Source organism: Esox lucius, chromosome 13 (genome assembly GCF_011004845.1).
Source record: "Esox lucius isolate fEsoLuc1 chromosome 13, fEsoLuc1.pri, whole genome shotgun sequence".
NCBI lineage: Eukaryota > Metazoa > Chordata > Actinopteri > Esociformes > Esocidae > Esox > Esox lucius.
Window position 1 is genome coordinate 4,975,973 of NC_047581.1, and position 25,083 is coordinate 5,001,055.

The 25,083-nt window shown below is 44.5% G+C and overlaps 2 protein-coding genes across 7 annotated transcripts in view; both read left to right on the forward strand.

Annotated features, from left to right (window-relative positions):
• LOC105014043 (zinc finger MIZ domain-containing protein 2) overlaps positions 1 to 19,370 on the forward strand; it is a 57,610-nt gene extending 38,240 nt beyond the window's left edge. For 5 of the 6 annotated variants that reach the window (XM_010876015.4, XM_010876018.3, XM_010876016.4 and 2 more), the window contains exons 3-19: positions 2,829 to 2,943; positions 3,118 to 3,311; positions 3,827 to 4,010; positions 4,477 to 4,698; positions 5,193 to 5,369; positions 5,516 to 5,614; positions 5,839 to 6,013; positions 6,105 to 6,246; positions 6,740 to 6,950; positions 7,438 to 7,543; positions 7,927 to 8,084; positions 8,443 to 8,510; positions 8,615 to 8,683; positions 8,968 to 9,215; positions 17,653 to 17,819; positions 17,931 to 18,140; positions 18,484 to 19,370. In XM_010876015.4, coding sequence (XP_010874317.1) covers positions 2,829 to 2,943; positions 3,118 to 3,311; positions 3,827 to 4,010; positions 4,477 to 4,698; positions 5,193 to 5,369; positions 5,516 to 5,614; positions 5,839 to 6,013; positions 6,105 to 6,246; positions 6,740 to 6,950; positions 7,438 to 7,543; positions 7,927 to 8,084; positions 8,443 to 8,510; positions 8,615 to 8,683; positions 8,968 to 9,215; positions 17,653 to 17,819; positions 17,931 to 18,140; positions 18,484 to 18,591 — 2,653 coding nt within the window. In that variant the 3' untranslated portion in view covers positions 18,592 to 19,370. The remainder of the gene's footprint in view (positions 1 to 2,828; positions 2,944 to 3,117; positions 3,312 to 3,826; positions 4,011 to 4,476; positions 4,699 to 5,192; positions 5,370 to 5,515; positions 5,615 to 5,838; positions 6,014 to 6,104; positions 6,247 to 6,739; positions 6,951 to 7,437; positions 7,544 to 7,926; positions 8,085 to 8,442; positions 8,511 to 8,614; positions 8,684 to 8,967; positions 9,216 to 17,652; positions 17,820 to 17,930; positions 18,141 to 18,483) is intronic. The other variant, XM_010876021.4, reaches the window with a different exon arrangement.
• A 1,782-nt stretch (positions 19,371 to 21,152) lies between these two features.
• Positions 21,153 to 23,895, forward strand: ppiaa (peptidylprolyl isomerase Aa (cyclophilin A)). Its single transcript, NM_001303710.1, is given in 5 exon segments — positions 21,153 to 21,283; positions 22,416 to 22,446; positions 22,542 to 22,630; positions 22,742 to 22,914; positions 23,592 to 23,895. Coding segments are annotated over 5 exon segments (495 nt in total). The 5' UTR covers positions 21,153 to 21,214; the 3' UTR covers positions 23,725 to 23,895.
• Positions 23,896 to 25,083: the final 1,188 nt, after the last annotated feature.

Sequence of the window (25,083 nt, forward strand, 5' to 3'; positions counted from 1 at the left end):
AAAAACCTATTTCACACTAAGTCAATTTAAAGGCATAGTTAGTCCAAAAATCATATAGTTAGTCCAAAAACCACTTACTGAGTTGTTCCCGAAGGCATTTAGTCTTTTTTTATAATTTTTTTTACAATCCATTATTCAGCTCTGTCCCAGTCCGTAAATAGCATTATTATTATTATTAGCAAAAAAGTATTCTTCCTGGTCGTTTTCAGAGTCAGATATAATACATATGTTATTTAAGGTAAACAACAGCACTGGTCTTAGTTTGTAGTGTTTTAGAGTAGTTTTCCGCTTGTAATGCAGCTTTGGTATTTGGTTTCCAATGGGTCAGAGCTGAATAATGGATTCCATCCATCCATCTTCTTCCGCTTCATCCGGGGCCGGGTCGCGGGGGCAGCAGTCTAAGCAGGGATGCCCAGACTTCCCTCTCCCCAGACACTTCCTCTAGCTCTAGAGCCAGTTTCCGTGTCCAGAGATCGGGTTGTCTAGGCCCCTGCCTTCGACTGCCGCCCGATCCTCTTCGCACCGGCCCCTTATGGTCCCTCCTGTGGGTGGTGAGCCCACGGGAGGGCGGCCCCACGTCGCCCGTTCGGGCTGAGCCCGGCCGGGCCCCATGGGGGAAGGCCCGGCCACCAGGCGCTCGCATACTAGCCCCAACCCCGGGCCTGGCTCCAGGGTGGGGCCCCGGCTGCGCCATACCGGGCGACGTCACGGTACTCAAAATGTTATTCTTCATTAAGGGGGTTTTGAACCGCTCTTAGTCTGACCCGTCGCCTAAGACCTGTTTGCCTTGGGAGACCCTACCAGGGGCATATAGCCCCAGACAACATAGCTCCTAGGGTCACTCGGGTACTCAAACCCCTCCACCACGTTAAGGTGGCAGTTCTTGGAGGGGTGGCAGTTCTTGGAGGGGTGAATAATGGATTGTTTTTAAAAAATCACTATGTGCCTTCAGGAACAACTCCGGGTAAGTGGACTTTTACCCAAATATGATTTTTGGATGAACTTTTCCTTTTAAATTATAGAAGTCACTTTTTCATTAATTTAATTTTGCCTTAATTAATTGAAAAGTGATTTATGTTAGCTGTGCATATTTCATTTATTTGTAGAATAACATTTTCAATTTGACATTTATAGAATATTTTGTGTAGATCACAAAAAAGCACAATTATATTAATTTCAACTATACTTTGTAAAGCAAAAAAATATGAAACCGTTCTAGAGGGATGAACACTTAAGCCTATGAAATCTACTACACATCACCTTGATGTTCTATGTTGTAGGGATTTGTGAGCTTCCCTGTATAGCGCCCTACTTTGTTTTTCCAGGTAAAAGGGTGTTCTTTGGCTTTCCGCCTGTGTGTAGGAGTTGAATCTGTTTTCACATATGACTGGTTTGGTGCTCAGAGTGAGTAAGCATGACGTCTGCCCGGGTCTCAACAGCTCTGTCATCTGTGGGTGGAAACGGGTTCTGAGAAATGGGCCACTGTCCTTGTTGCCTAATAAAAACATTAAAACCAACAGTTTCATTCCTGCTATCGAGAGTTTGTAGAGTAGGCATTATGTCCAAATTCCAGTTATTATAAAATATATTTTCCTATTTACTTTTCAGAAATTGTTTTAGTTTTTAAGATCAGCAATTAAGATCACCAAAGATATATAACTACATAAGGAGACCATCTGGAAAAAATAGAAACTTCAGTATTCCTTCAGTTAGCTCTTATGTTGTACTAGGAAGAGGGTGTGTTTTTTGTTTTCTTGTAGAGCATGTGATGGTGTTTGCCAAACAAATAGCCACTGGATTGATGAGAGTTGCCTTGCTACGCTGCGCCCTAGTGACTACTTGTGGCTGGTTGGGGGTCTGCAAGCTCATTTGTGGTCAGTACCAATTTAAATGTTCTCCTTAAGGCGTGTTGGTTCCAGCCTACTTCCTGGTTGTGCTAGCAGTGTGATAAGGAGCATAATGGGTTGGCAGGATGTGCTTCAGAGGATACCCCTCCCTATCTTCCATCTCTAGCTCACTGGGAGTTGCTGCGATGAGCCAAGGCCACAATCACAAATTGGACACCATGAAATTGGAAAGAATTGGAAACCAGCCCATATAGAATTTTTCTGACAAAAGTAGCAGCTTAAATGTGACTGTTGCATGCAACTTCAGCTGCATTTGAGTTCCTTCAAAGTTGCTTGAACTAATGTCAACTCAAATCGTGTGTGAAGTCGTGTAACCCCAGCTTAACACTCCCGCTGGGTCTATACGGATGCCCGAGTATGTCTGTGCTTGGTTGAGCTAAGACTCTAGTGCTCACAAGGCACACCAGTGTGTCAGACTCAACAAAGATGTGCGCTGCGAGGCTAATTTTGGAAAGCCAACAGGAGTAACTAGAGCAGTCCTGATTTATCCAGTACGAGGCTCTCTCTCACACACATACAAATGCGCACACACACACACACACACACACACACACACACACACACACACACACATGCAACTTCTCTCTTGACGCTGCTGCTTTTTTACCCGTATCTAAGTGACGGCATCGTCTCCATGGAGACATATTGCAGTGCGGTGTGGTCATGTGACTGACAAAGGCCAATCCACAGAGTAAATCGAAGGCACATGTGCCCAGCACAGATTTTCAACATGCGCGTGCTGTGGCAAAACCAGAAACCCCAGGCACGATGTTCTTACATGCATAATTGTCTGTCGTTATATCCCTCCTAAACTCGTCTAAGTCTTATCCACCCACAGAGGAGGTCCCTTAAGCGTAATGGAGGAAACTTTTATAACCCAGTTCTCCAGTCAGTAACCTTTCTTTCTCTCCTCTTCCGCAGTGACGGCTCCTACCCTTATGACCCCACCTCCTGGCAGCAAGGCTCCAATCAGCCGGCAGGCTCCTTGTCTGTGGTGACCACTGTGTGGGGGGTGACCAATCCTTCGCCCAGCCAGGTATGGATTGGCCCTTGACCCCATGAAATAAACGAACATTACGGCCTCATCCCCAAATGGTGCCATGTTCCCTTTGTCATGCACTACTGTTGACTATGGCTCATGCTAGCATTACTGCACACATTTGACTATTACGTAACTGTAGGCCTTTTTCGTTTTACCTCCCTCTCTCAGGGCCTGGGCGGGAACCCAATGGGACCCGGTGGGAACTCGGGCGGGGGCCACATGATGCCCGGCAACAGCCCCGGGATGGGCCAGCAGTTCATGGGTCAACAGGGCTACCCGGAACCCAACAAGGGATACATGCAGCAGAATATGTACGGGAGGGGCAACGGGGGATATCCGGCTGGGCCCGGCTACGGGGCCAGGTAAGCAACGGGCCGACAGACACAGGTGTTTTGTCTTAGCCCACTCAGAGAGATTTGAAGGCAAAGCCCCACACACACAGGTTGGTGTTGACATCACTACTGGAGAATGTGAAGTCTGGATATTCTGTTCGGTTGGCTGTTATCGTTAACCTTTTACACATTAAATCCCAACTCTGACTTTCCTATAAACTTGGGTTGCTCAATGGTGTTTTACTGCTGTAGGGTTAGGATTAGGTCAACACTTTTTTTGTTACACAAATGTTCACATTCAGGTTGACATTAATCAGCATTCACCATAACACTTTCTTTTTTTTTTTTTAAGAATGCAAAGCATCCACCAACTGTAGGGTGTTGGGCCATCATAAGCCACTGCTTTAATCCATCTTGACCCAATTGTGTTGGGATATCATTATTGAGCCAGCTGTGGAGTATCGTCCAATCTTCATATACTTCACTAGTAGTATTTTTAGGTTGGTCTTTTTTTCAAACCACCATTTCCCTGCTCTACCCCCCAGTTACCCCAATAATGGAGGGGGGTCTATGGGCATGCCTCCTCATGGTGTGCGCCCTCAAACCGACTTCACCCAGGCTGCGGCGGCAGCAGCAGTGGCGGCAGCGGCTGCCACTGCAACAGCCACCGCTACGGCTACAGTTGCCGCCATACAAGAGAAACAGAATCAAGAGATGAACTATGGCCAGGTACATTCTTTTTACGTGTACAAATTAGAAATGTAGATGAAGATTTATGACGGAGAGAAAGCTCTGGAAATAGATGGTGGAACGGGGTCTCCAATAGGGACATATCTTACCAGCACTAGTTCTGTTGTACACTAGTTTCGTCTATAGTAGTACTTAATATTTCAGGATAAAAACAAACCAGGGGTTGAATAAAAAATGGCTTATAGAATTTGCCTTACTTACTATGAGAAATCCAACCAAAATGGTGGCCTCATGTGAGGTCTGATGAATTTCGGCACCCCCTGCTGGCTGTCTGTGGAGATAACGGCTTATGTCATGTTGCACAGGGGGAATTTCTTTGCAACATCTTATTTAATCAGGCACATCACTGATTTTTTAAAGATCATTAAAGTAAGACATCAAAGTAAATTCTGTTTGTTTCATCTCCCATTGTTTGGTCCATGTTAACCTCCAGGACTTTTTTCAGATGGGAGGCGCACCGGGCTACAACAGCCAGTTTATGCAACACCCGGGTCCGAGAGGTCCCCCTGGCATGTCTCCGGCCGGGATGGGACCCACTCGTCCACCATCCATGGGACAAATGTACGGGGCCCCTCAGGGACAGAGGCTTCCCCAGCACCCAGGCTACCCCGGGGCTCAGCAGGGCCACCCTCGACCGCAGCAGGGACTCAAACGGCCATACAGCGAGGTGGGTCTCTCCTCGTGCAAGGTGTACCCGCACAAATTATTATAGAACAAAAGTGTACACTCTGGATAAGAACTTCTGCAAGATTAGGAAAAATTGACAGCTATACGTTTAACCATATTTGGGGTAGAACATTTAGGCTTTATTTAACAAGAAAGTGAGGGAAAGATTCAGGGGAGTTTTTTGTTGAAAGAGGAGTGATGCTGACCCATGCTGCCATTGCATATGTTCACCAGATACAGCGGCTTAAACAACTTGACCACCATGAGTTCAACATATAGTGCCTAGCATGGAGGAATTAGCGTACATCCTTAGTTGTAGATAATTTTATCAAACTAGCATGGAGGAATTAGCGTACATCCATAGTTGCAGATCATTTTATCAAACTTGATATTGTGTTGGCTGTAACATAGTTTGTTGTTACACTGTCAAAACCAGTCAGGAAACACTAATCCCAAATAAACTATAAAAAATGTCATTTTGTGTCATTCTCTCAGGGTTTTCAGTATGGTCCAGGCATGGCTGGCCCTGGGCAGCCCATGCAGTACCATGGGGGCCCGGGGCCCCAGCGCTCTGCCACCTCCCCTTCTTACCAAGGCCACAAGATGCCCATGCAACAAGGCAACATGAGCCAGTACCCCTTAGGGCCGGTGAACCCGGGACAGTACTACAAGGTAATGAACGCTTCCCTGGGTCCACACTGTAACTTTCTGTCGGCTCCTTAAGCCTCAGTCTATCCTTCGGTGTGTTTGAGCTGGCTTCTGTCTTGATGACCAAACTGGAGTACTGAGCAGTCCTGTCGGTGCACTTCGTCTTTCAGCCGGAACCCTTCAACGGTCAAGGCAACCCTCTGAACGCGATAGCGGGTGGAGGTGCTGGCGGAACTTACAACACCTTCAACCAGGTTGCAGGCAGCGGGGTGAGCTTCTAGTTCACACCTCTATCGTTCTACCTCCATGTCTCTGCGCATCCTGGTTCCTGTTCTGTTCAGCATCACAAACGAATCTGGGGATCAAACCAGTTCTTTGCAGATTGATATGCTGGGCCTCAAATAAAGGAGTCTCAGAACACAATACATTGTTGGTATTTTTAGTCTTCCAAGCACCGCAACATTAACACCCTCCCTACATTTTTGTCTCCCAGCCGGGCAGGGCAATGCCTGGCTACCCGAGCTCTCCCCTTCCTGGAAACCCCACCCCTCCCATAACTCCAGGCTCAGCAGTGCCGCCCTACATGTCCCCAGGCCACGACGTCAAGCCCTCCTTCCTGCCTGACGTCAAGCCAAACATGAGCTCCCTTCCACCACCCCCCCCTACAGGTAAACCCAAACGTGACTCGTATACATAGCCGCATGACCCCCCCAAGAACAAGACAACGACGGCTAATCTTTCTGACATGCCTTTCCACAGGTAACCCCAGTGACGACCTGCGACTGACATTCCCTGTGCGAGATGGCGTGGTGCTGGAGCCCTTCCGCCTGGAGCACAATCTGGCCGTCAGCAACCACGTCTTCCAGCTCCGCGACTCAGTCTACAAGACCCTCATGATAAGGTGTGAACTCTGCTCCCTGCCTTTCACTTTACTCTGCTCCCTGTCTTTCATTTTTCCTCCCTACCTTTTCGTATTACAAAACTATACTTAACCAATAAGATATGAGGAGGTGTGGTATATTGCCGATATACCATGGCTAAGAGCTGTTCTTATGCACAATTGCCTTGGTGATACGGAGTCCCTGGCTATAGCACTTACCAGAATTCAGGATTCAAAACCCGGTTTATAGCAATAGAGTATGCCATGTTATGCACAATTGCAGGAAAGCCACGGTATTTGAGTATGTACACCACTGGTCCCAATTTATTTTAAATGTATTATTCGACATTGGGAATCGGTTTAATACAGTAAGGAGGTTTGCGATGAATTGTACGTATAACACACTAAGTGCTTGGCCGCAAACCACACCCATTGTGCCTTATACAACAACTTTTGGCGCTTTAATTGATAGTTTGGCTCTTCTAGAGGTGTGTTTATGTGTGACCCTGCCCAGGCCGGACCTGGAGCTCCAGTTTAAGTGCTACCACCACGAGGACCGTCAGATGAACACCAACTGGCCGGCGTCAGTGCAGGTGAGCGTCAATGCAACGCCCCTCACCATCCAGCGCGGCGACAACAAGACGTCCCACAAACCCCTATACCTGAAACAAGTGTGTCAGCCCGGGAGGAACACCATCCAGATCACAGTCACGGCCTGCTGCTGCGTGAGTGTCCTGCACCACACATCGTTGCTCTGATCATCACACCTAAACATGTTTGTTTCTCAACATGTCCTTTCTCTGTCTCTCTGTCCCTGTCATTCTGTCTCTTTAACTTTCCGTTCTCTCTCGGTCTCACTGTCATTCTGTCTCTTTAACTCTCCGTTCTCTCTCGGTCTCCCTGTCATTCTGTCTCTTTAACTCTCCGTTCTCTCTCGGTCTCCCTGTCATTCTGTCTCTTTAACTCTCCGTTCTCTCTCGGTCTCCCTGTCATTCTGTCTCTTTAACTCTCCGTTCTCTCTCGGTCTCCCTGTCATTCTGTCTCTTTAACTCTCCGTTCTCTCTCGGTCTCCCTGTCATTCTGTCTCTTTAACTCTCCGTTCTCTCTCGGTCTCCCTGTCATTCTGTCTCTTTAACTCTCCGTCCTCTCTTGGTCTCCCTGTCATTCTGTCTCTTTAACTCTCCGTCCTCTCTTGGTCTCCCTCCCCTGCAGTCTCACCTGTTTGTGCTGCAGCTGGTCCACAGGCCGTCGGTGCGCTCAGTGCTGCAGGGCTTGATGAAGAAGAGGCTTCTACCAGCGGAGCACTGCGTCACCAAGAGTGAGTAGCGAGGCAGTGGAGCCTACTATTCACCATGCTCTGTCAGGTAGCCCAGTGATGAGGGCATAGGGACAGTGAATGTGAAGCCGCTGCTTCAAATCCCCAACAGGCAATCTGTTGTTGTGCCTTTAAACAAGGCATCTAATCGCAATAACTCAACAGTCTTAATTGCTCAGGATTAAAGCACCTGCTAAATGATTTACACACACGCTATCATTTTATCAGACTATTATATCCAAAGAGACTCACAGTACTGTGTGCATCCAGTTTTTTACGAGTTGCCGTACTGGTAATTGAATATAGATCCTGGCGTTTTTGGTTGCTCTAATGTCTTCACATTTACTCCCTCCCCCCGCTCGCTCCGCCATGCCTCACCACCGCAGTCAAGAGGAACTTCAGCAGCGGCACCATCCCAGGGACGCCGGGGCTGAACGGGGAGGACGGCGTGGAGCAGACAGCCATCCGGGTTTCCTTGAAGTGCCCCATCACCTTCCGGCGCATCCAGCTGCCAGCACGGGGCCATGACTGCAGACACATACAGGTTAGCACCCCCCTTCATAAAGGACAGCACAGTGGTGGAAATAACACCATATTCCCCAAATAGTTCACCACTTTTAACCAAAGCCCCGGCATAGTTCACCACTTTTAACCAAAGCCCCGGCATAGTTCAACACTTTTAACCAAAGCCCCGGCATAGTTCAACACTTTTAACCAAAGCCCCGGCATAGTTCAACACTTTTAACCAAAGCCCCAACCAAAGGGAGTGAGCTACAAATAAGGCATCATGTCCGTCTACTAAGGAAGCCACACACCGGAGCCATCCGCCTGCACAACTGCCTATTGTTTCTTGCTGTTTTTGAGGATTTTCTCGTTCTCCTTCCATCTCTGCCCGGCTGTAGTGCTTCGACCTGGAGTCCTACCTGCAGCTGAACTGTGAGCGAGGAACCTGGCGCTGTCCTGTGTGCAAGTATGTAAGAATTGTAGAAGGCCCCACTACGCCCTGATGTCTGTAACGACTTGGCACAGTTGAAATGGCCCGACGCCTCACCGTTCTGTACTTTCCTTTTGCAGTAAGACGGCTCTGCTGGAGGGCCTTGAAGTGGACCAGTACATGCTGGGGATTCTCGTCTACATTCACAAGTAAGAACCACTGTGTCCCTGTAAGGGGTTGACTTAGACCAGATCAATTGGGCTTTCTGTTCTTTCTGTCATTACTTTCCCATTCTCTGTTATCAACTTTTTTTTGTTCTATTTTTTATTTATTCCTGTGCCTATATATTTCCCACAAAACACTACTTGCACCCCAAACAAAGGTCTATTTCCTACAATGTGCACTTTTGTAGTGTTCCCTATGGGGAATAGGGTGTGGTCTACGACCAACCAATCCCACGCCTTTAACTTGTCTGCCTCTGAACTGTCTCAAGCAGCTCAGAGTACGAAGAGATTTCTATCGACCCGGTGTGCAGCTGGAAGCCCGTTCCCATCAAACCCGACCTTCACATCAAAGAAGAGCCAGACGGGCCGGCGCTGAAGCGGTGTCGCACGCTGAGCCCCAGTCACATGATCCTGCCTAGTGTCATGGAGATGATCGCCTCCCTGGGGCCAGCCTCGTCACCATACCACTCCATGCCAGCAGGGGGAAACGGCAATACTCCAGACTACCCCAGCCAAGGTAGACTAGTTGGTAGTTTGGTTCTTATTCATAGTTTTCAGTCACGTGATTGCTTTGACAGCCTGGCGGGCAAAACATTGTTAAAACATGGCAGCTAACACTGAGAATTCTATGGAGCTACTGCACAATAGGGATGGGAAACCGAGGCTTTCTGAACCATTGAGGCTTGTTTTGAAAAAAGCTTGAAGCTTTCCAACTCAGTGCACAGCAGGGACATCTGCTGGACAAAATATAATATGACATTTGATTTAGACGTATTGTACTTAGCTCGGAGCGGTGTATTCGAAGTAATGGTAATGATAAATGAATAATGAATACCATTGAAAAGGGTAATCTCAATAAAACTGAAATTTCTGGTGGAAAAAAGGCTGAACTTGGTCAAACGAAGCTTTGGATGTCATTGATCACATTATATTATACTAAAATATCTTTCAGTTTTAGTCACATTCATATAATTTGAATAATGATTTTGTCTAGATATTGTCAAAAAGACGAAAAAGGTGAGGCATTTTATTTAACGAAATGTCCTTGTGTCCTTTAGTAACATTTTAGTCCAATCAAAGTTATAACCACAGTAACCTAAAGTAGCCTAAACATATCAAATAAGACTATTCATTAAAATGTTAAGCGCAGCGTTGTGCACATAATGGAAGCATGAAATGTCAGAAATGTAATTGGCCAGTGGAAACGCGTATGTTTTGCGCAATTTAATTCACATGGATGGAAATATCAGTTTGAAATGTAAGAACGAGGGGAGAAAGATAATATTCAAAAACGTTTCCATAGATCACGAATTAAGGTATAAGCCTAGCCACGTCTCCAGGCACCACACCACGGTATTTGCCTTTGCGTATATATTGGGATGATGCGCTTTCAGAAGTCTCTTGATGACATCTGAAAGCACATCATGAAAAAAAAAAAGACTAATGTCAGAAAGACAGTTTAGTTGAGTCTCGTTTTTGTCAACCAAAATGAAAAGTATTTCTAATCAGTCAGTTATTGTCTCGTTAGCTGCCACTGAAAAATAGGTATTTAATGAATATTGTCACTATTTCTGTTGACAAAATGAACACTCGTACACACATTGTCCATTGCTCTTTAATACACAATCATAGTCACCTTTCCAAGGGTAATTGTCTCAAATTACCTACTCTTGTCTTGTCTACCTACTCTTGTCTTGACTCAAATAATAGCTAACTAACATTAAATTATTCTCTTGTATGACTCTCAAATTATTGTTCTGTGACTACTATCAAATAACTAGCTCAATTTAATGTCCCTCTTGACTTACTTGCTCTTTCAAATACATTTCATTCGCATGCGTGTCTCAATCTCCTACTGACAACCCTCAAAATGACCGGATTTCATTAACCTTTTAGGCACGCAGTTGTAGTTTGAAATGAGCTTCTGGTACACTGCATTGAAAAAGTAAAGCTCAGGAAACTGAACGGTTCTTCGGAGCTTCGTGTTCATTCGTCCTATCCCTACTGCACAAGCCAGTCAACTTTTCTACTTTTACAGCCAATGAGTGTTTAGATCCCATATACAGCACCCGCTGTGTTATTTACATTGTTAAAAACAGCGACATCACCTGCCAGAGCTGAACTTTGGGGATGTGTACATATACCTTGTGGAGAATCCATCCCCTTACACTGCTACCAAAATGAAAAGTGTACAAAAGTACAGACAGCAGTCTGTACATTCTATTAGAACGGGTCAATAATGCAATTGTTTGGTAGGTGAAGGAGAAGAAATTCTTCATTGTCAATGCAAAGTTGATTGCTAATTTATCTAAACTACCGTTGCTTCTATGGGTGTTCAGTGTGGTGTGGTGCAGCCAGTATAACACAGAATCTTGTGACAAATGTACCGGTAATAAAACACTGCTCAAAAAAATTAAGAGAACACTTAAATCACACATCGGGTCTCGATGAACAAAATCTTTACTGTACATTGTGTAATTCGTTGAGAACAAAATGACGTAACAATGGTCAATGGAAACCAAAATCACTGACCAACTGAGGGCCGGATTCAAACTCACACCGAAAATCTAAGTAAACAATTTAAATCACAGTCTGTTTCATCACGGCAACTCATGATGTGACACGGTAGTGTGTATGGCCCCCACGTGCCTGTATGAGATGGGGGATGGTGTCCTGGGGGATCTCCACCCAGACCTGGATCACGGCATCAGTGAGCTCTTGGACAGTCTGGCGCTACTTGGCGGCATCAGATGCACCGATACATAGCATCCCAGAGGTTCTCAACTGGATTCAGGTCTGGGTAAAGTGAGGGCCAGTCAATGGAATCAATGCCTTCGTCATCCAGGAACTGCCTACATACTCTGGCCACATGAGGCCTGGCATTGTCCTGCATCAGGAGGAACCCAGGGCCCACTGCAACACCATAAGGTCTGGCTATGGGTCTGATGATTTCTTCCCAGTACATAACAGCAGTCAGGGTACCGTTGGCTAACATCTCCTCAGACCATCACTGACCCACCACTGCCAAACCGGCCATGCTGGATAATGTTACAGGCAGCATAACGTTCACCATGGCGTCTCCAGACTCAGAAAATATCTGTCACATGTGCTCAGTGTGAACCTGCTCTCATCGCATCACCGTCTCCTGGTATCTCCTCCATGCTCTTGAGACTGTACTGGGAGACACAGCAAACCTTCTTGCGACAGCACATATGGATGTGCCATCCTGGAGGAGCTCGACTGCCTGTGCGCCTGAATGGGCTGCACGTACTGCCTCATGCTACCAGTAGTGACAAGGACACTAACAAAATGCAAAACTAGAGAAGAATCAGTCAGAAAGAATAAGGAGAGAGCAACTGTCTGTGGCCACCATGTCCAAAACCATTCCCTTTTTGGGGGTTGTCCTATTGCCTCTCCAGTGCACCTGTTGACACTTTTTCATTTGCACCAAAAGATGTGACATTGATTCACAATCACTTATGCTTCCTAATTGCACAGATTGATATCCCTAAAGTTTAAATGACTTGGTGTTATACTGTGATGATTATGTGTTCCCTTAATTTTTTTGAGCAGTATATAAAAACGTTTTCCCAATATCAGGTAAGCCATTCCTACTGTTTAAATGACTGTTCTCTACTATATTCTAGTATTGACAGCCTAGGTTGCTGTGGAGAAGGTTGGATTGGTTTCGATTTTCTCCTTTAATAACTTTATTAATTTAGCTAACGCTATAGGTTTAACTAGCCTCACTAACGTAAAGCTAGGCCATTGGAGTTGATTGCATTGGTAAGGACAAAAACAGACCATGTCATTCATTACAATGATTACATGTAGATATGATTGCAAATACAATATATATGCGGTTAGCGCATCCAATGGAATTGCAACGATCTGTCATTTTACCTAGTAAAAGTTGTCAATGGTGGGCAATGGAAGGAGACTTTATTTTGCCTGCCAAGTGGGCGTACCCATATGCCACGACATCTTGTGAAAAATACATTTTCAATCCATTTCGACCACAATTAGGGTGCTAGGGTGCTTGCACAAGTGCTCTGTTTTTTCATAACCTGAAAGGGAGTGTCATGTCTGAGATTTTTGGCCATTGATTGTGGCACTGTCAAAACAAAACGGATCCCCAAAGAAATGTACTTGTGCCATGTCATGTTTTTACAGATACTGTATACACCAATCAAGGTTATGACCACCTGCCTAATATTGTGTAGGCCCCCCTTTTGCTCTGGTATCTGGCACCAAGACGTTAGCAGCAGATCCTTCAAGTCCTATAAGTTGCGAGGTGGGGCCTCCATGGATCGGACTTGTTTGTCCAGAACATCCCACAGATGCTCGACTGGATTGAGATCTGGGGAATTTGGAGGCCAAATCAACACCTTGAACTCATTGTTGTGTTCCTCAAACCATTCCTGAACCATTTTTGCTTTTTGGCAGGGCACATTAACCTGCTGAAAGAGGCCAATGCCATCAGGGAATACAATTGCCATGAAAGGGTGCACATGGTCTGCAACAATGCTCAGGTAGATGGCACGTGTGAAAGTAACATCCACATGAATGGCAGGACCCAAGGTTTCCCAGAAAAACAATCCACGTGATGTAAAAGAAAATATGATTCATCAGACCAGGCCACCTTTTTCCATTGCTCTGTGGTCCAGTTCTGATGCTCACGTGCCCATTGTAGGCGCTTTCGGCAACAGGGGTCAGCATGGGCACCTTGAGTGGTCTGCGGCTACGCAGCCCCATAAGCAACAAACTGAGATGCACTGTGTGTTCTGACACCTTTCTATCAGTACCAGCATTAACCTTTTCAGAAATTTGAGGTACAGCCTTCGCTCCCCACGGGCATCAATGAACCTTGGCTGCCCATGACCCTGTCGCCGGTTCACCACTTTTCCTTCCTTGGACGACCTTTGATAGGTACTGACCACTGCAGACCGGGAACACCCCACAAGGGCTGCAGTTTTGGAGATGCTCTCACCCAGTCAACTAGCCATCACAATTTGGCCCTTCTCAAAGTTGCTCAAATCCTTATGCTGGCTCATTTTTCCAGCTTCTAACATATGAACTTAGAGGACAGAATGCTGTCTAATATATCCCACCCACTGACAGGTGTCATGATGATGAGATTATCAGTGTTATTCATAAGGCTGATGGGTGTATATGCCCCATGTATTCAGAACCATTTGCTTTCAAACTTTGAATTTCTTGGCATCATAGTGCTTCTACTCATAGATTGTGCACAAGGAAACAAATGGCAAAATCATAAAACAAAACATGGCAACAATAAAAAAATTAACTGACCCCTGTTCAAAAATCAGCATATCCTTAGTTCTTAATACTGTGTATTGCCCCTTTTAGCATCAATGACAGCATACAGTCATTTGTAATAGTTGTCTATATGGCCCCGAATTCTTGCAGGTGGTATAGCTGCCCATTCATCTTGGCAAAATGCCTCAGGGTCATGCAAAGTCATCTGGCATGAACCGCATGTTTGAGATCTCCCCAGAGTGGCTCGATGATATTAAGGTCAGGAGACTGTGATGGCCACTCCAGAACCTTTTTCTGCTGTAACCACTGGAGGGTCAACTTGGCCTTGTGCTTAGGGTCATTGTTGTGCTTGAAAGTCCAAGAGTGTCTCATGCGCAGCTTTCGGGCATAGAAATGCTAATTGTCTGCCAGTATTTTCTGATAACATGCTGTATCAATTTTCACATATTTTCCTCTGCCTTTAGAGCTCACACACCCCCAAAACATCAGTGAGCCACTACCGTGCTTCTCAGTGGAGATGGTATTCTGTTCACTATAGGCCTTGTTGACCCCTCTCCAAACATAGCGCTTATGGTTGTGACCATAAAGTTCTATTTCGGTCTCGTCACTCCATATTACAGTGTGCCAGAAGATGTGAGGTGTGTCAAGGTGTTGTCAGGCATGTTGTAACTTGGCTTTTTTGTGGCATTGGCGCAGTAAAGGCTTCTTTCTGGCAACTCGACCATGCAGCTCATTTTTGTTCAAGTATCATCGTATTGTGCTCCTTGAAACAGCCACAATGTATTTTTCAAGAGCTACCTGTATTTCTCCTGAGGTTACCTGTGGGTTTTTCTGTGTATCCCAAACCATTTTTCTGGCAGTTTTTGATGAAATCTTTCTTGGTCTACCTGTCCTTGGCTTGGTATAAAGATATCCCAGAATTTTCCACTTCTTAATAAGTGATTGAACAGTACTGACTGGGATTTGCAAGGCTTTGGATATCTTTTTATATTATTTTCCATCATTATAAAGTTCCATTACCTTATTACGCAGGTCTTTTGACAGTTCTTTTCAGCTCCCCATGGCTCAGTATCTAGCCCGCTCAGTGCATCCACGTGAGAGCTAACAAACTCAATGACTATTTATACACAGACACTAATATTGCAATTTAAAAAGCCACAGGTGTGGGAAATTAAACTTGAATTGCCATTTTCACCTGTGTGTGTCACCTTGTGTGTCTGTAACTAGGTTAAACATTCAAGGGTATGTACATTTTTGATCAGGGCCATTTGGGTGATTTCTGTTATTATTATGATTTAAAAAGGAGCCAAACAACTCTGTGATAATAAATGGCTTCATCTGATCACTATCCTTAAATAAACGTTTTTTGCATGATATTTTCAAAATCAATGCCAAAATGTCACAATTTCTGCCAGGGTATGCAAACTTATAAGCACAACTGTAATTAAAAATCTGACAATTAAATTACTTGGTTGGTATTCTGACCCCCTGACTCCATCTTTGGTTGTGATATATGCTTAATCTGTAATTACCATTAATTTAAATGCAATACCCCATAATGAAAAACGTTATTTATCATTATCGGGATTTGTGTGTAGAAAAGTCTATAAGACAAAAACATTTGGTGAAAATGAAGGGGACGGAATGCCTTCTGAAGCCATTGTATGTATGTTCATTATCATTTCTAAAACACTCTTATTAATTTAATCTTATTAAATTAATACCTTTTTAATCTCAGACACCAAATAAAAGTTTAACAATTAACCTTTCACAACTGAAATGTGGATTGCAACCCACCAGTTGAGAAGCCCTGCCCCAATGAATACAATCAAGAGTTAATTCAGTAGGAATTGGGACTTCCATTTTTCATTAAGTGTCTTACAAATACTAAGATCTTATATTAGACCCCCTAAAATGCCAAATTACCTCTAACAAATTACTTTGCAGTCAGTAAAACATTGCCCTTCTTTTTATGTGTGACGTCCTCCGCTGGCGTAGACCCGCTTCCGCGCTCCACCTCTCATGAACGCACCCCTAACTCCACGGCACACGAACGCACCCCTAACTCCACGGCACACGAACGCACCCCTAACTCCACGGCACACGAACGCACCCCTAACTCCACGGCACACGAACGCACCCCTAACTCCACGGCACACGAACGCACCCCTAACTCCAGGGCACACGAACGCACCCCTAACTCCTTGGCACACGAACGCACCCCTAACTCCTTGGCACACGAACGCACCCCTAACTCCAGGGCACACAAACGCACCCCTAACTCCACGGCACACGAACGCACCCCTAACTCCTTGGCACACGAACGCACCCCTAACTCCTTGGCACACGAACGCACCCCTAACTCCAGGGCACACAAACGCACCCCTAACTCCACGGCACACGAACGCACCCCTAACTCCTTGGCACACGAACGCACCCCTAACTCCAGGGCACACGAACGCACCCCTAACTCCTTGGCACACGAACGCACCCCTAACTCCAGGGCACACAAACGCACCCCTAACTCCACGGCACACGAACGCACCCCTAACTCCTTGGCACACGAACGCACCCCTAACTCCTTGGCACACGAACGCACCCCTAACTCCAGGGCACACAAACGCACCCCTAACTCCACGGCACACGAACGCACCCCTAACTCCTTGGCACACGAACGCACCCCTAACTCCAGGGCACACAAACGCACCCCTAACTCCACGGCACACGAACGCACCCCTAACTCCTTGGCACACGAACGCACCCCTAACTCCTTGGCACACGAACGCACCCCTAACTCCAGGGCACACAAACGCACCCCTAACTCCACGGCACACGAACGCACCCCTAACTCCTTGGCACACGAACGCACCCCTAACTCCAGGGCACACAAACGCACCCCTAACTCCACGGCACACGAACGCACCCCAGTCAGATCCCAATCACTCTCATTCTGAGCACCTGTGCCTCCACCTGTGTCTAGTTTATGCCCCTATTTAGTGTGGTTCAGTTCTCCCTGCTCTTTGTGAGGTCATGTCGTCATTCATTACTGAGCCTTCTGTTTTCGCCGGTGCCTAGTGTTATCCCGATATAGATTCTCGTGTTTTGACCTTCGCCTGATCTGCTCTTCGACTTCGTCTCTAGCCCTGTGATTTTGTATTGTTTCGTATCTCGTGATTCTGACCCTAGCCTGTACGACCGTCCTTCGCTTTGCCCTACTGGGAGTTTGTCTCCCTTATAAACCGCCTGCTCCGCGATTGGAACCAGCCTCTCTCCCTCTCCCCATTTATTACATTATGTTGAAACTAAAGTATTGGAAAGCCAATAATTGTTTTTTTAATGTATATTTTCTGGTATTTTTTTTTTGTCTGGAAAAATAAGAGTTTGTGCAGAAAGAGCAGTAGTCCTGGATTCAAACCCATGCTGCAGCAGAACATGTGCACTGGAGGCAGTGGTTTAGACTGCTGGACAACCCTCGGCTATGAGAGTGAAGAGTGTGAAATTGATAAACTAGCAAATGATCTGTGCTACAAAAAAAGAAACTTTCTTCACAATATATTGATTGTAAACAGTAAATGAATGGTAAAAATGTAATTGATGGTTCAAAGTAAGTTGATGATGAACATTATTGTGAATATGGTATGTTTTGAGTAATAGGAATATCTGTTTCTGTCCAGGATCTGGATACCCTAACCAGCCTGGCTTTTCAGACTTCCCAAATGGCCCCGGCACCCCTAATGTTGGGGAATTCTCCTCAGGACCACCCCCCCTCTCCTACCAGGCAGACCTGCCAAGTGGACTCCTTACTCCAGACAAACCCATGGGACACCCTATGTCATCCCAGGTTCTCACCTCTAACCTTCTCAAACTCTAAAGCATGAAGCCTAATAGGGGTTGGTGTGGGACAGACTCATATTACAGTAACTAATATTCTTGTTGACAATTTTTTCTCCAGATTCCCCATTCTGGTCGTATGGAATCCTCCCACAACTCTCTCCAGCAGCAACAGCACCATCCAGGCCTCCACGGCAACACGCACCTCGGAGGACCAGGGGCGCCGATGATGCAGCCTCGCAATCCTTCCCAAAATCCCAGACTACACACAGAAAACTCCTTTGGGTTAGGGGGTCCCGCCGGCTCAGAAGTACCAGAGCCTTCCTTGGATGTGAGTATTGATATTAACACATTCATATTAAGACTCTCATTCCATGACACACATTTGAACTAAACTACTAGCCACTCATGGCTGCTTCACATTCACGCTGTAAACAATTTGCTCATCAACATGTTTATAAATAGAGGGTGATTTTGTTGTGACAGATTGTGAAGTTTTGCCATACAATACAATAATGTGTGGAACTAAAAAATCTGAAGAAGAAATTGCTTTTATGCTTATGATAATGGCAATATTTGTGCTGTGAATAATTTAAGACCAAGGCCCAGTGTGTTCATTAGCACAGTTTGTTTTTATCTAAATATTTACAGTTTTAAATTTCTCTCCTCCACAGTTACTTCCTGAATTGACAAATCCTGATGAGCTGCTGTCCTACCTTGGCCCCCCTGATTTACCGAACAACAGCAATGATGACCTTCTCTCTCTCTTTGAGAACAACTGAGTCCCGGTGTTTCTCTCCTCTCCACAGTCCTCCTCACTGTTCCCTGCAACACAAACTACAAAACGAAGATTCCCACTGACAATATGGGTATAAAAAAAGACTTGATGTAATATAAGAACTGCCCTTGAGACAAAAGTGGCACGTCAGTGGCGATGATGTCAAGAAGACTTTTGAATATGAGAAAAATCCTTGTTTTATGTCCTTTGTCTGACTATGAACTATGGTAACATATTTTATTGTTTTATATCTGTAAACTATTGTCGCATCCAGTCCCTCGTTACTACCTTTCTTGCCCAATGATCTAATTTTACTTCAATGCCTTCCTCATTAGAATCACATTCATTGTATGTCATTTGGAAGGTTTTATCAGTGTATGTACATTTTCTTAGAGTCAACACAGTTGTGAAGCAAACTTATGTCCAACTGAATTTGGTGAATTTGAAATGTCCATTACAGTATGGTTAAATAAAATGTTTATTTAATAAATGGAAGATGAAAAAACTGAGGATTCCCTGTGTCAAAGAAAACAGGGAAAATTTGGATTTTCACCGCCTTTTACTGTGATTTATGAATGCACATTATACAGTGTCAAAAGAGCAAAGTAATTTCCACATTTAGAGAAACATTCCAAGCTATAACCATTTAGCACACTGACACACAAACATTTACTCAGTCTTTTTTCTATTCTAAATTAACTGATTTCTATTCAAATGGTTGACATTATATTCTTTACAATGGTCAACAACCTGAAAGGCAAATGGAATAAATGGCAATCTTTATGGATTTGTGAGACTCAATTCATTGTAGCATCTTCAGAGCCTGAGCCGTAATGCATAATATTATAAAATGTAAAACTTTAGTTTGAGCTATGAATGCTGATGGGCTTGAAACTGTGCTATGTCAGACTGTATACAACAAGTGCAATAATTGTGTGTAAGTGCAATAATTGTGTGGAAACAACTAGGAGCAACAACAGCCCGCCACGAAGTGGTAGTCCACGCAAACTCACAGAGCGGGGCCGCTGAGTGCTAAAGTGTGTAGAAATCACCTATCTTCTGTTGCATCACTCACCACAGAGCTCCAAACTGCCTCTGGAAAACATGATCCCAAGAACTGTGCGTTGGGAGCTTCACGAAATGGGTTTCCATGGCCGAACAGCTGTACCCAAGATTCACATCAACATGCGCAATGCAAAGTGTCGGCTGGAGTGGTGTAAAGCACGCCGCCACAGGGCTCTGGAGCAGTGGAAATGTGTTCTTTGGAATGATGAATCCTGCCTCACTATCAGCCGGTCTGATGGACAAATTTGAGTGTGCGGGATGCCAGGAGAACACTAGAAACCAGAATGCATAGTGCCTACTGTAAAGACTGGTGGATGAGGTATAATGCTATGTTTCAGGCTTTGGGCTAGGCCGCTAAGTTTCAGTGAAGGGTCATCTTAATGCTACAGGATAGAATGACATTTTACATAATTGGTTGTCTTCCAACTTTGTGGCAACAGTTTGGGGAAGACCCTTTCCTGTTCCAGTATGACTGTGCCCCTGTGCACAAACCGGGGTCCATTAAGACATGGTTTGACTAGGCTGGTGTGGAGGACCTCGAGTGGCCTGCACAGAGCCCTGACCTCAACCCCATGGAACACCTTTGCGAAAAATTGGAAAAGCAGTTGCTAGCCAAACCTTTGCATCCAACATCAATGCCTGACCTCTCAAATGCTCTTTTAGCTGAATGGGCACAAATTCCCAGAAACACTCCAACATCTTGTGGAAAAACTTCCCAGAAAAGTGGAAGCTGTTAAAGCTGCAAAGGGAGGGTCAACTCCATATTAATGTCCATGGTTTTGGAAAGGGATGTCCAACAAGCTAATTTGGTGTTATAGTCGGGTGTCCACATACTTTTGGCCATATAGTGTACATTTAGCCCACTTTGAATTATTTTATATTCAGCTTGATTTGTAGGCCTGCTCTTTGCAGAATTAACAATGTTTAAACTGGCCGAATATATTTATAGGTTTCCATTTAAATCACATGATAAATATCAGAAAACCCTGTCTTGTTTCTCGCGCAATACTTCAACTGATATACAATTACTGTATGACTCCCGGCGTTACTGTGGTCCGTTAGCTTCCATAGCCACAAGGACATACGTCCTGCCTATTTCTACAATTAATCTCCTTAACATTGGATTTGAGATCCAAATTGAACCAAGATGTTAACCTTATGACTAACTCGAATTTTGAATGACAGTTATTTTTTTATTTTCATAATGTATTTGGAGATACACAATCTCGACGTTGTAGCTATGGAATCTAGAGGAAACGCCCTTACCTTTTCTCAAGCCGCTCTGGGCTCATCAGAGTTGGATTCCTATTGGGTTGTGTATTAGGTTACGTCAGCGTCAATCAAAGTTTGTGTTGGACCATCTTTGGCTAAATCATGGTTGGACACATAGTTAATTCGCTTAAATCCATGTCAATCTAAATGTACAGCACTTTCATTGGCTGTTGTTTTTTTCAGGCCATCCTCTTTCACTTTATAAAAAAACAACACCGGCCTGGAATTCTTTTTCTGTTCCTGTCTTGGCAATCGTCGTTTGACTGAGCTTGTATTGTACGGCCACTAAAATGTCTAACCCAAGAGTATTTCTTGACATCAGTGCGGGTAGTACAGCCATCGGAAGGGTGGAGATAGAGGTAAGAAACGTGTTCATATTGTAGCCTTCGGTAAGAAACGTGTTCATATTGTAGCCTTCGCTAACAAATGACTAATGCAACGGTAGCCAACTTGCCAGTCACGGGGCGATAACCGTAACGCATAGCTAGCTGGGTTAAACCAGACACACGTGTCGCCCGAAACTAGTCCTGTCGGTTTTTTCGAGTAATCAACCATCATTGGTTTCCTGCTTACCAACTACAAATATAACGTTATTAAATATAAATGCCTACTAGTGGCAAAAAACTGAACCAATCGGGTAATAAGTCCAATGTAATGTCATCGCTAACGTCAATTAAACATTGGGTTTGAAGCTGAGCCTGAGTTTATCGTAACTGCTGTCTAGACATGTACTGTGTGTAGTTAGGAACTGCGCCGCCATTTTCCACGTTTTTCAAGTTGCTTAAAAAGTGGTTTGGGGTCAAAGGATAAACCATAAATTATTTTACAGATTAGTTGACTGCCATTTAAGTTATTTTCAGTTGCCGGTTTGCTTATGAACATTCCATTAATTTGTTAGTACAGTAACTAGCATGTTTGCAGTATTTGCTATGCTTGCTAGCTAACATGTTGTCACTACAATGCGGGCACATTCAGTCTTGGCGAGAAAGTAACTATATTGGCCGCCACACAAGAATCCAAAGAGGGTATCTCATAGCAAGACCTGACCTCGTTTCGCTAATATCATTAGCTAGACACTGCATTTTAGCATATTTAACCCAATCGACTACAGGTTAGCATTATCATTACTCTATTCCTAATGGGCAAATATAAAATGTCTAGCCACGTTTGTATATCCACTATGGAATATATCCGATGTGGACATGTTTCTGTGCCACAATAGCGCTTTAAGCCAAGCTGGTGCGCTGAATACAAGTGTACACTGTCACGCGCGCAGACTTCCTCGGACACGACGCCTGCAGTATGCCAGGGCTAACCAACTGACCCCACCCCTCGCAGCTGTTCAAATCTCTTATAATGGAAGTACTGGGAAGATGTTGTACTCTCGGAATGATTGATTGATTGATAAATCACACAAACCAATAGCCTAGAACGTTAAAGCTGTGTTAAATGTAATTGCTGTAATTGAGTTCAATGATTTTGTTTCAACAGCTCTTTGCTAACGTTGTCCCAAAGACAGCTGGTAAGTGGCTCTTACCCAATACACTTAAGTTAGGTTTACTGCTTGACTTTATTCTGAGAAATTATCTTTCAATTTTTATTTTAACTTGTCTGCAGAGAATTTCCGTGCCCTCTGCACCATGGAGAAGGGCTATGGTTACAAAGGTTCTAGTTTCCATCGTGTCATCCCAGGCTTCATGTGTCAGGTAAAGGACTGTTGGATTATTTCTAATCAGAGCACTGGTAGCAATGCTCAAATTACTGTTTTGAGATTTGTTTAACTGTACCTATTTTATTGTACTTTAAAAAAAAATTAGGGTGGAGACTTTACAAACCACAATGGAACTGGGGGCAAATCCATCTATGGAGAAAAGTTTGCTGATGAGAACTTCCAGCTGAAGCACACAAAGCCAGGCATTCTATCCATGGCAAATGCTGGGCCCAACACCAATGGCTCCCAATTCTTTATCTGCACTGCTAAAACTGCTTGGTGAGACCCTTGTGATAAGAGAACCTTCTGCAAGGAGCCAGTAACACCATGTGGTTTTCCAGAAACTGGATTGTGTTCTGGTATTAAAAGGCATGCTTAATGGGAAGACTCAGTTAAGTCTTATGGAAATTCAGGCTTTAATTATAAAGACAAAGGGGAATGAGGACAACTCTCGCTTCAATAGTGGCTGGACAGACTTTCCCACACACTGCAGCAGTACATGTACTGTAGGCATCAGCCTAGATGGCTGGACAACCACAGGCTGCTAACATCTTGTTTTTGGTCTAGAACAGGTGTCCTAACCCTTCCGCGGAGGGCTGGGTGGCTGCTGGTTTTTGCCGTCACCTTGTACTTGATTAACCAATTAGAACCCATATTAGTCAGTTTCTACCCTCACCTGGTTTAGGTGTGAACTGGGAACCAATTTATAGAAAAAAAAATAAACTGCTGACACTCGACCCTTGTGGGACTGTTTGGACTCCCCTGCTCTAGAACAGTTGTCCTGGAAGACAGCCTGTACTGGCTTACTACAATGTTACAAAATTAACATTGATGCAATCATACATTATTTCTTAGTATGATGCAAAAGGCTGCATAGATCTGTCTACTTGCTTCTACCTCGTGTTCCCCCAGGATACTTAAGAACAGATGTAATCATTCATTGTCCTTTTCCACAGGCTGGATGGAAAGCATGTTGTCTTCGGTGAAGTAGTGAAGGGGATGGATATCATCGAGAAGGTCGAGAGCTACGGCTCCAGCAGCGGCAAGACGAAAGCGAAGATTACAGTCACAAACTCTGGTCAGCTGTGATGCAGCTCATGCCAGTAGCTCTGTCCATCCTGCCGCCAACCTCAACATTCCTGACCAAGGAGATGTAACAACCTTTTCCATTCTGTTCCTTGTCCAATCTTGCTGCATTTTTAACTTGTCTAACAGTTTTAGTCAAAATGTAAAATAAAGGGGAGCAATTATTGAAGATGGAAATTGTGTGGAAATTGAATTTTTATTTGTGGAATGTTCATTGGAATTGCCTTTAAGCCAAGTACATTTACCCACATGCTGAATTTCACTTGGTGTACAGGTGCTTGTAGTGGTAGATGATATGAAGGGACAACAGAATCTACTGGGGTCAACAGTACTAATACTATCAGCCACTAAATGGTCTTTTTTTAGTCTAGTTGAATTGGTGCAAGCTTAAGATCACTGTTGTACGAGGTGGTCGCCGACTGCGAAATGGAAAGGAACTAACAACTGAGTTTTAATAACCACTTGGTAAGTGAGTGGTTTTTGCTTGCTGTATGTTTGTAGTAGGCAACACATTTGCTATTGAGTTTAATGTAAGTGCTAGCAATTTAAACTTTGAAACTAAAGCTTATCCTCTTCAATTTTTATAATTTAGCCCTGCTCCTAGTACCCCATATCTGGGTACTGTGGAAGGAGCGTGCCTTGTGGGGGGGGGGTGTCCCTTATGGATGGTGAACAAGCAGCAAGTGGCACTAGCGATTTTGTTGTGGAAAACTCCATTTCTACAAGTGCCACCTGGATAATGCTGGCTTCTCAGCTTCCCCAAGCTCTGTTCCAGAAGAGGTACACTGAGGTTAGCTGAGAATCCTATCCCAGCTGCAGGTGTTCGGTCTAGAAACGTTAATGGCCACCGGTTCAAAACGGATTGCTCATTTGATTACATATCTAGTTGATTTACAGAAATTCATTGTGCCATGTTATATCTAAAGCTACTGAGTAGCATGGTTTTCCGTATTTGAAGAGGGCTTATTACCCAATGCATTTACAACAGCTGTTCATGGCTTCCTCTATAGATACAGAATAAATGAATAACACTTTACTCATTGTGTGCCCCACGGTTGGATGTGCTCTTATTTGAATGCCTAAAGGGCAAAAGAAAGGTATGGTTCCAATTCCTGGCAAGGCTATGAGGGAGCATGACTTGTGCTTTCCAGGTTTTTCTTCAAATGTCCATTGGTGTGAGGGTGTGACTTTCCTTGCTGTACTATAACCAAGCTGGAATTGGATTGTAGTAGGTTGTTGCAAAAAAATATGGAATTTTGTTTAACAAAATGTAATCTACATTGTTGATCTTGGGGAATTATTTTTGCCATCCTTTTTTGCAAGGCAGTTCTGACATAACCTGGAGGCATTTTTTGGGTCATT